At 37.1% G+C, this 10,633-nt stretch overlaps 2 protein-coding genes across 3 annotated transcripts in view; both read right to left on the reverse strand.

Moving 5' to 3' along the window:
* Positions 1-949: 949 nt before the first annotated feature.
* antkmt (adenine nucleotide translocase lysine methyltransferase) lies at positions 950-4,090 on the reverse strand. Its single transcript, XM_037689573.1, has 5 exons — positions 3,929-4,090; positions 3,738-3,842; positions 3,511-3,651; positions 1,572-1,622; positions 950-1,277 (listed from the first exon to the last, which is right to left on the reverse strand). The coding sequence occupies exons 1-5, from the start codon at positions 4,088-4,090 to the stop codon at positions 1,056-1,058; spliced, it is 681 nt and encodes a 226-aa protein (XP_037545501.1). The 3' UTR covers positions 950-1,055.
* A 1,948-nt stretch (positions 4,091-6,038) lies between these two features.
* Positions 6,039-10,633, reverse strand: part of hirip3 (HIRA interacting protein 3) — a 5,392-nt gene continuing 797 nt past the window's right edge. The window contains exons 2-8 of one of the 2 annotated variants that reach the window (XM_037689575.1): positions 10,181-10,301; positions 9,781-9,925; positions 7,212-7,571; positions 6,975-7,123; positions 6,664-6,811; positions 6,385-6,483; positions 6,039-6,223 (exon numbers count right to left, since the gene is read on the reverse strand). In XM_037689575.1, the coding sequence (XP_037545503.1) occupies positions 6,039-6,223; positions 6,385-6,483; positions 6,664-6,811; positions 6,975-7,123; positions 7,212-7,571; positions 9,781-9,925; positions 10,181-10,301 (1,207 nt within the window). Of the gene's footprint in view, positions 6,224-6,384; positions 6,484-6,663; positions 6,812-6,974; positions 7,127-7,211; positions 7,572-9,780; positions 9,926-10,180; positions 10,302-10,633 lie in introns of both variants that reach the window. The other variant, XM_037689574.1, reaches the window with a different exon arrangement.

The raw sequence follows: 10,633 nt of genomic DNA on the forward strand, positions 1-10,633 counted from the left end.
TGTGACATTCTGGTATAAAAACAAAGTGTCCTTATTTTGTCGGTCTATATATCTAGATCTTGCCCAACTCTTCCACTTGGGCGGTTCCACTTCAAGACAAACTCAGATCGCAGTATTTTAACTCTTCATGGGACTGCATTATTCTGGACAGAGATTATGAGGTTTTTCCTGGGATCTGCTGGTGACACTTCCAGTTTGGGGGGTCACATTGCTCCATTGACCAGTGGGCCTACTTTGGACTCTCCACAACTTCTGTATTTCCTCTTTCAGACCCTTGTATTTCTTGAGCTTCTCGTGCTCCTTCTTCTTGATGTTACAATCATATATACAGTTATATTTTGTTGTTTTGGAATATTTAAGGAAACAATTGTTGATTTGGACGGGGTTCACTTCAAAAAACACTTTACAGTCATTGAACTGACAGTAAACTCCATGGAAAGGCAAAATGTTTTAAAGATACACATAAAGGTGTTCGCCAGACAAAACTAGTCTGAAACTGGTTTATGCAACAGGATAACAAAACTAAACACAGCAGCAAATCTACAACAGCATTTGTGGTGATCAAAGTCCAAGCAAATTAGTTTCACAATCTGAGAGTGTGATACGATCACACAGAAGATGATTAATTCAAATTACTCTTGTTAAAAGTGGATCTACATGCTAGGCAATCAGTGTATTCTTAAAAAAAAACTGATTCTGTAGTTTGGCTTCTTTTTTGGTAAACACATATAATGACAGTGCAAGATGTAATTTATAGTTTGTTTGCCGCCACAATTACCTAAATTTAGTGAACTGGTAACAGCTACGGTAGATATTTTCTGTCCTAAAATGTAAATTTTACAAATTTCAAGTTGGGATATTTAGTTGTATTTTATCTTGACTATATACAAATAAAAATTACTCAAATTAGGTTTAAAATCAGCAATATTTATGAATTGTATTTTACTGTATTATTATGCATTTCTGTGCTTCTTAGAATAAGTTATGTTTTTAAAAGTTGTTAGAATAAGTTACATTTTTACATGTGTAACCCAGGAGGGAACATCCAGGTGCTTTTAGGATGGTTTTACTTTGATTATATCATTATCTGCATGACTTCCTGTTGCTACAAGGTCATCATTTTTCTGTCTTTGTGCTTGCATGTTATACGCCCAGGCCCTGTCCACACCTTGGCCCTCGATCTTGCAGGGTTTCCAGTCTGGTAAGGGAAACCGTCCAGCTACCACTAAGGCATCATCAGGAAGCTCAGCCTGCAACTTCTCCTGCAGTAATGAAAGCTAGGAACAAAAGAGGACAATAAAGTACTTTGTTCATATTGTTTAAAAATGAGAAGTTTATAGTTCTAAGCCTCACTTTAACCACCTGACCTAAACAGAATATGTGCGAAACTGTGTTTTCATGAATGAAAACAAGAACAAGAAGAATATTTAGTAGGCAATAAGTAGGTTGGGGTTCCTATCTGCCCTAAGGTCCTTTAGCTTCAAAACAAATGTATAAATTTCTAAAATGTCTGCAGGGTCTGTACCACACCCGTGTATGGGTAACAACTACTTATTCATTACATTACTCACCACACTGGGAGCCAAAAACACAGTGACATTCTTGCATTTTGTCAAGTTGACCTGTGATGTGATAGAAAACAGAACATGCATTTCAGCTACAAGCATCTGGGAAGTTACCACACCAAAAATAAACTTTCTCTATTTCTCAAAGATTTTTTTTAAATTGCATTTACTTAAACATTCACTGCTTTACCAGGACAAAATGTCCCACAAATGAGCAAAAACCAAAACAAAATAAAAAAACATCTCTATGAACTGGGGGTAGAAAGGCTGCTTTACAATGTCAGTAAAGTTTAAACACAACTACCCACAAATTAAAGCTCCCATAACTTTTATTTTAGACAAAATTTTGCACAATATTTAGTGCTGCTGTTCTTCAGCGTATTGTTTTTGTAGTAATACTAGTGCTTAATGTATTCTTATTTTAGCATAGTTTTTGAGTTCATATATTAGATCTTATTACTTTTTTTATTTACAATGTATACTTTTGTTGGCTGTAACTGGGATGCTGTGTACACAATTTCATTCCACCACATCTGGTGCGAATGACAAATAAAAAAACTTTTAGATTTTGGTTTTTTTTTATGAATTTGTTTTACGCATTTCGTGTACCAGTATATTACCAGTACTTTAGCTATTTTGATGTTGCTGCCAATTGTTTTGCTTTTATATAATGTCAGCGTTGCAAATCTTTTATGTTTTGTTTTTACTTTAAGATTTGCTTCTTGTTCAATGCAGTACTTCCCACTAAACATTAGATGTCGAATGGATGTGCAGATCACGTTTATATTGAGTCCGTTGGTCTAGACCAATTCTGGACGTCTCCAAGACGTGCAAACAAAGTCCACTCTGGACGTCTAACCATGACCTCACTTGTACGTCGATATAAAGTCGAATGTTTGAATGTCGGACTTGGAGGTCGTATAGACATCCAAGACAGGTGCAGGTGTGCCTTAGTGAATCATAATTTTTATAACCATAAAATTTACAATCATAAAAGAGTAACTGTGCACAGTAACTCTTTTATGATTATAAATTTGCACGGCTTCATTCATAAACCAACTGTTGCTATTTTCTCTCGAAGCTATTTCTGTTAATCCAGTAAAGAGGATAAAGGAAAAAAAATTAAGGAGTGATTTATTTGTAAAACTTAGTCCATCTGTATCTAGTGACATTGAAGCAGTGATGATTTAATTGTAAACCTAGTATCTGCAGTGCGTGGTTTCCTGTTGCACAATAGATGGTCAAATATACTGTTTCTTTATCTTTGTTTGCTGCACAGAGATGTGCAGCATCAGAGCAGCTGACTTTAAACCTGAAGGTCCTGGGATTGAACCCCAGTCATTCCAACATCCATCTGAGGGTGAATGTGTTAAACACTGCATGGGAACGTACAATGAAGACAACACGAAGCACTTACTAATTATTTTATTATCTGAAGTGAATAAAATAAGTTAAATTTTGATGTAGAAAATACGTCTATATTGACCGTCCAATGGACGTCGGAAAAAGACGTCGTCTGTCGTAACAGTCTGCACCTGGGAGGGACCCAAATTAGACGTGCAAAAACGACTTAAAAAAGACGTCATTTAGACGTCTCCTTGCTCAGTGGGTTCGTGTTACACTTAAGCTCAAAATATATATATTTTTTATACATTTTCTTTTTAAATTTGAAATACAGGTAGTCAGAACAAATCCAGGGACAAAAAAGGCAAGTACAAATGAGATCTCGTGTCCTTGCTGGGTCAGATTATTGCAAAAATGTTGCTAATTATTTTGTTATAAGTTTAGATTTGAGAGGCAGTATGACTATTGCTTTTTTAAATATATTTTTGTTTGTTTGGGGTTTAGCCCATTTTAACCTCAAACTGATAATTGTTAAAATAACTGGAACTGGACAGGTGGATTGTACTAGTAATACATTTAGAACACCAGAAAAATGCCAAACCTTCCAGAGATCTTCTCGTCTGTATGAAACTTTTCCATGGTGACCTGCTCTCCAGGCATGAAAGCGAGCTAGGTGCACAAGCCAGGGGTTGAGCTCATAACCAACAGCTGGACTAAAACCATGACGGTGGGCTTCCAAGACCTCATGGGTTAAAATTGACAATAAAACAAAAAGTTCCTAAAATGTGCAAGAAAAAAACGTCTTTAACTGCATACACTCTTACTTACAATACGACCGTCCCCAGATCCCAAATCTACAAGACCTCCCTGTCGTCCTCTCAGCAATGTCATTACATTTTGTACCTGAGTTTTGCTGGCTGGGATAAACGGTACCTGGAAGAAAATTTAAAGAGCTAAAGAGCAAAGGAATAACCTTCAGAGGTACAATCTTTTCTACAGTCTTCAGATGTACATCACACCTGTAACCTCAGTGGGACTTTTCTGAAGCCTGGTTGAAGGATTCCCACCCACATGGCATATACAGCAAGCCCGGTGCCAGCAGCTATCTGAACAAGACCCCAGCCTCCAAGCTGCCTGCTCCTGATCTCTGCGAGGCCCTCATCTGGTGTGTCGTCATCCATCACTGCATGGGAAGAGTGTGATCTCTGAGTAAATACAATGCTATGAGACATATTCTTCTTATAGTTGTAGTTAGTTACAATTTAAAATTAGAAGAAATCTGATCGGGCAATGCCTGTTTGTTCTCCCAGTCTACCAGCCTCTCCCCCACTGCTTGTGTGAAAACAGCAGCTCCCACTGTGAACAAGCTTGATGCATATGCAGATATCAATCGTTAAAATAGAGCTTTGTTGACTCACAGTGGAGACACATTCCTGATAGGTGTGAAAATGATGGTAGCTGCTAAAGTAGAGGTTTAGTGTTCTCCAGGACATGAACTGCTATTATAATCCATCCATCCATCCATTTTCTTTACCCGCTTATTCCATTTTGGGTCACGGGGGTCGCTGGTGCCCATGTCCAGCAATCACTGTGCGAGGGGCGGGGTACACCCTGGACAGGTCGCAAGTCCATCACAGGGACACATAGAGACAAACGAGACAAACAACCATTCACTCTCTCACTCACACCTAGGGACAATTTAGAGTTACCAATCAGCCTAACATGCATGTTTTTGGACTGTGGGAGGAAACCGGAGTACCCGGAGAAAACCCACGCATGCACGGAGAGAACATGCAAACTCCACCCAGAAAGGCCCCTGGACCGGGGTTTGAACCAGGGACCTGCTCGCTGAGAGGCAGCAGCTCTACCAGTTGCGCCACCGTGCTGCCCTGCTATTATAATATTCTATATTATTAATTAGTCAGAAAGAAACAAGCCATAACCAAACAGAACCTAGCCCAATAAACAAGCCAACTACACAACAATGTGGGCTTTCTAACAGCTTTGTTTATAAAGGTTGAATTAATATACTTCATTAGAATCAAGACTTTTTAAAGAGCAATCTTTCATTGTTCAGTTCAAACTTTCCAAGTTTTTGTCACTGGACATTGCACCCAATACATGTTATGCAAATTCTAACCATTTACTTAATAATCTTACTTTAAGTACATTTTATACGAGAAATTTACTTTTGATACTTAAGTACATTAAATGTCCGATACTTTAAGACTTTTATTTAAGTAATAATTTTAAAGGAAACTTTTGACTTTTACCAAAGTAATTTTATGGTAAGATACTTGTACTTTCACTGACTTTTCACTGAGGTACTTTCTACAACACTGGAATACATACGCTAGTTTCAACGTTTAGATAATCGATTACAAATGCTTTATGATGTAGGACTTTTCATAAAATACTTCATTAAACATTCGGATGCATGCTCAATAATCCAGGTAGAAAAATCTAAAAAAGGTAAATGTGCAGAGGACCAGATTAAAATTTTTTAGACTTCATTAAACACTTCCGAGTTAGCTTTCTGCGGTATAACATAACGGAACGTTTTGTGCGCCGAAACTTTATTGTGCTGAAAAAGGTCTTGACAAATTTATTGTAAAATTAGTATTTGTCTAGCATTATAATTTCCAAACGAGACTAATACAGTGACATTTAGGTTCAAATGTAAACCCTGACCTCAAGGACTGGAGGCGGACATATTACTCTGTAGAACAAGTCCATCGATAAAACATTCCGTGTACCTGAATAATTAGTTCCGCCTACGAGAATGCCGACTTAAACTGCGGTAAAATGTATTGTTTGATGTATCCTAATTATGGTCTATTTTTTTCCCACATTTTGCTTTATAACACACATGTATTTTGTAGTTTCATATATTTTGTTTACCCAAAATAAAAATAAAAAAAATTCTCTTTCTAATTTTATTTCATATGATTATATAAAATGAAACACTTAAAATGTTTATCCAAGCACTCAAAGCACTATTCAAAAACAACTTTAATATTTTATTTAAAAAAGTTTTACAAAAACTCTTGTTTTGTAGCAAATTACAAAGTAACATCAAACAACAAAGTAACATTAATATCAAGTCAACACTGAACACATAAAAGCGTATTAGTCACTGTCTGCGTCATCGCTGATAATCCCTCGCAGGTTGGCCCAGTCAGACTTTTTTCTGCGTCCTGCATCTGTATTGTTTTCCCTATCACTATCGGAGCCAGAGTTCAGAGTACGCTGATAAGAGGAGGAAGGAGGGTCCCGTTCCTGCCTTGCTGAGGTTCCTCTTCGTTTAGGACGTCCTAAAACATAACATCAAGCTTATCGAAAGACACCATTTTATTAGGAGCGCATACTAACAGGATTTGAAGTATTCCATATTCACTTGAAAGAAAGACTTGATCAATGCTCCCCTTTAAAAACATACAAATAACAAAATAATAACAAAGAGGCAACCAGGTACCTTCTGTTGTGATGATGTTGCCGACATCAAGCTCGGCCACTTCCTGGTCTTCTTCTCTCTTCATTCTGATCTTTTTACATTTCTCAATAGACGGGTTTCCTACATAAAATAAACAGATGACTGTAACTCATAGCATTAAGCTGTTGCACATCAATTTGTTGATAGAAACACTACTAAAATTAACCGTTTACACATAAAATATTGAGAAATTAAGTCAACAGGAATAAATCTTACTATAAAATACAACAGCAATTAATCTGTCTGTTAAAAACCACTGACCGTGGACACCAAGATCTTCAAGCTCCTTTTTTAAAACGGCTACTTTGGAGCGAGTGGAGCGGCAGCCATCGAGCAGCTTCTTGTAGTTCCTCCTCACACCGCAGAGAGCAATGTAACGTTTGAGTCGTATGACTGCCTTGTCCTCATCCTGGAGGACGGAGTAAATAAACGGCTCTTCAAACCACCCCATCGATGTTCCAACATACATGTTTTGTTATCAACCTTGTTTCATGATTACCTTTACGTTAATCAGTACATCTACAATGTAAAAAATTTTTGATTCAGGTTCAGTTCATGACCAGTAGGCTCACCTTTGGGCCTCGAGTGCTCTGATCCGTTTTCACCCTTTTCTTTTTCTTCTTCTCATCTCGTGCGTCTTCTTTCCCACTCCGATTCTCTTCCTCCAAAGAAGGCAGGGATGATGAATCCGACTCGTTTTTCTTTTCTATCAACACATTTTCTGCTATGAGACACAAGAGCAGAATATACATTACATAACACTACATCAAACAAGTATATGCACATATAGGAATAGTTAGCACAAACACCTTTTTCGTTGTCAGAAGATTCACTGTGATTGAGTTTGTCACTTTTTTCTGACTTATCCAAATCGCTCTCCTGATCACTCTCTACCGATTTCTTCCCAACACTTCGGCTGCCGCGTCTCTTCTCTTCATTCTTCAAAGTGTTTGCTTTCTTTTTTACAGTTTCCTCTGGACTGTTACTCGTGTTCCTGCTTTCTTCCGACTCATTCACCTCCTCATCTGAGGACTCGTCACTTGTATTCTGATGTTTAGTGTTGCCAGTTCTTTCCGGGGCGGACTTTTTCATCTCTTGCTTTCCATCATCGGCTTGAGATTGTCTTCGCTTCAAACTTCCCAGCTTGCAGTCTCCGTCGTCCTCTGAATCTGGAACGAACCACACGGCAGAGACGTGTTTTTTATAATGATGCAAGAATAAAAGAAGATGATTTCTACAAAGTAAGAGTTGAGTAAATGAAGTCACCTCTTCTAGGACTTATCTTGAAGTTAACAGAAGCAATGACGGAGACAGACGTTTGAAAGTATTACTAAAACCTTAAAGAGCCTTCCCACTGTGGATTAGACGCAATCATGCATCTCCAAGACATCAATGAAGTCATATAAGTGAAACAAATGTTTATTTCAGTTGATAAAATTCTGCAACAAGCCAATATACATGTGTAATGTTAAGGTAAACTTTAAGGCATTGTTTAAAAAAAAAAAAAGGGGCAAAAACAAGCCAACTTTCACAGGAAGAACCATAGACTTCTATGAACATTAGGTCCCATTTGAGAGACACTGAATGCACCATGATAACCAGAAATCAGAAAACTAGGCATGGTGGTGGTTTAGGTATCAGCGAGCACGTCTCACTGGAAAACGTTAAGTGTTAAATCTTTGGTCCAGTTTCATGTATATTTATGTGCTGTCAACCTGTCCTTCAGTAACTACCTGCTTAGAGACAAAACAACTTTATTTATTTTTAAAACAATTCTTTTGAACATGTAACAAGCATGTTGAAATCAAGGGGCTTTAATAATGAGCAAAGATTCTGGTTAGAATTATAATCTACAACGTTTGAACTATTCCGGTAGTTGTAGATTAGAAATCTAACTCCAGTATCTGTTCATTATTTAACACCCTGTGCTCCAACATGTTACCATGATATAAACACGGGTCACGTTAGCAGGTTTTACGTGTTCAAGTTTATTAGAAAAATATCTATATGGTGCACTAAATATTTAGAGATGCGTAATAAAATTTCAACAACAAAAGGATGTTCTGGTGCATAAAGGACGTGTGGTGCTTTGTTGTCAGCCTGACGCTATTTAGTGCAAATGTCTTTGTTTGGAACCGTAATTTTCGCATAATTTGCATGTCCTGCGACTTATATGCCAAAGCGACGTATTTATAGATTTTTTCCAATATTCATAAACCAATTTTTGGCTGAGATATGACCGTTTTCATTCATTCTGACTGAAAATATTGAACACTACAATTTTCAGCCACTAGATGGCAGTCGAGTAATATGGCACGCCGTTGTGTCATGTAATAGGTAAAAAGTGGCTATTAATGACATAATCGGCTTGCCACAGCAGCCACCTTCGTCCAGCTCGCCTGGAGCAAGCATCATCAAACCGGCTTCATTTCGCTGCACCACCCAGGTGAAATGCAGCTAATTTGACCATTAAAGTGCATTTATTAAGGAAAAGTTTAACTGAGACACACCTTTACTATAACGTCGAGCAAACAAATAATTGTTTTAGGTGCTCATCTTGTTAAATTTTCAAGAAAAGCACAGTGACTCACCCCTCAGCTGCAAATTGGCTTTTGAAATGCAGCTGATTTGACCGTCAAAGTGAATTTATTAAGCAAAAGTTAAACCGAGACACACCTTTACTATAATTTTGAGCAAACAAATAATTGTTTTTTTTTACTGTTAATCTTGTTAAATTCTTGTTAAAATCCTCTCGTGCACGCTGCCACGACCGCCATTTGGCAGCCAATCGATTTTTGGCACAACACCGGCCCACATTTCCGGGTTGTCTGCGGTGATGCGTAATAAACGTGACACGTCAGTGGTGACGCATAATAAATGCGACGAATCCGGCGAAGCGACGCATTCATGGATTTTCCACTGTATTTGACATATTTGGACTGATGCGACTTATAGGGCGGTGGAACGTGCACGGTGGAAAATACTGTATTTTACTTTTAGTTTGCTAGCGACAGAGAGATTATCTTTTTAACATTCGTTTGTTTTATGAGTACATATATCTAGGTAAAACATAGTGCTCACTCATAACGAAACATTTTGAAGAGAAACTGAAATTATTATATTTTTAAAGCAGAAAATGTAATTAATATAAGTTTAGGTATTTATCTCTGTTGAAACATGTAGTCTACAAATGGTTACAGCAGTTTGTTCTTGTCCTTCATGATGACCAGCTATTAGAAATCTTTTAAATTTTTAGACTAAATAATCAAGAAATAATGTGGATCCAACAACAGTCACTGCTTGCATCAGTAGCTGAATTGTCTAATAATTAACGGGAGACATTTAAAGATAACAAAAACAAACAAAAGCTACAACTACCTGATGATGAGCTTGAATGATGGGATCGTGATTTTTTTGCTGTGGGGTTTTCTTCTTCACTTCCCTCCTTTTTCTGCTCCCTTTCTCTCTTTCTTTTATTCTTGGGCTTTTCATTCTCAGAATCACTTTCACTTTTATCATTTTTCTAGAAAATACATCAGTTAATTATAATGAGTGCAGAACAATAAATTTTATCCTCAAACAAAGCAAAAAAAAAAATCACCACTACTACAATATTTATAAAATAAACAGCTTCATAATTTTATACCAGTGTTTTACTTGTTCATAGGGGAAAAGTAGAAAGAGTTCTTTTTTACTTTTTGCTTCCTGACTTGTAATGAAAAAAATGACAATTTCTTCCAAAACGGATACATTTTCACTACTTAAAAGTTAAAAGTACCTGCATCTTCACAAGTTCTTCTTCCACCACTGATTTCATGATTTTTTTTGCTTCAGGACTTAATGAATCACATTTCACATGGGCCATATATTTCTTTTTTAATATTCCTATCGTCAACGTGCTGAAACAAAACAGAACGTACACATTAATTTAGTGCATGAAGGAGCCGTTCACGTTCAATCTAGAATACACTGAAAAGAACATGAGAAAATGGACGGATTCTTCTTTGCTGAAACGTTTCGTCTTTTATCCAAAAAACTTCCGTCTGAAAAGCTGCAGCAAACTCAGTCTTATAAACAGGGTTAAAATTAAATCTCAGGAAGTCCAACATTTTACTGACCACATCAACTCTGTGGATAAATACATCAAGTTCACATGAGAAGATGTAAAAAATGGCAGGTTGGCTTTCTTGGACTGTGAGGTCTCAGTCTCTGATAGAGGACATTTGCAAAC

This window comes from Nematolebias whitei, chromosome 15 (assembly GCF_014905685.2).
Source record: "Nematolebias whitei isolate Nwh7 chromosome 15, NemWhi1, whole genome shotgun sequence".
NCBI classification, from domain to species: domain Eukaryota; kingdom Metazoa; phylum Chordata; class Actinopteri; order Cyprinodontiformes; family Rivulidae; genus Nematolebias; species Nematolebias whitei.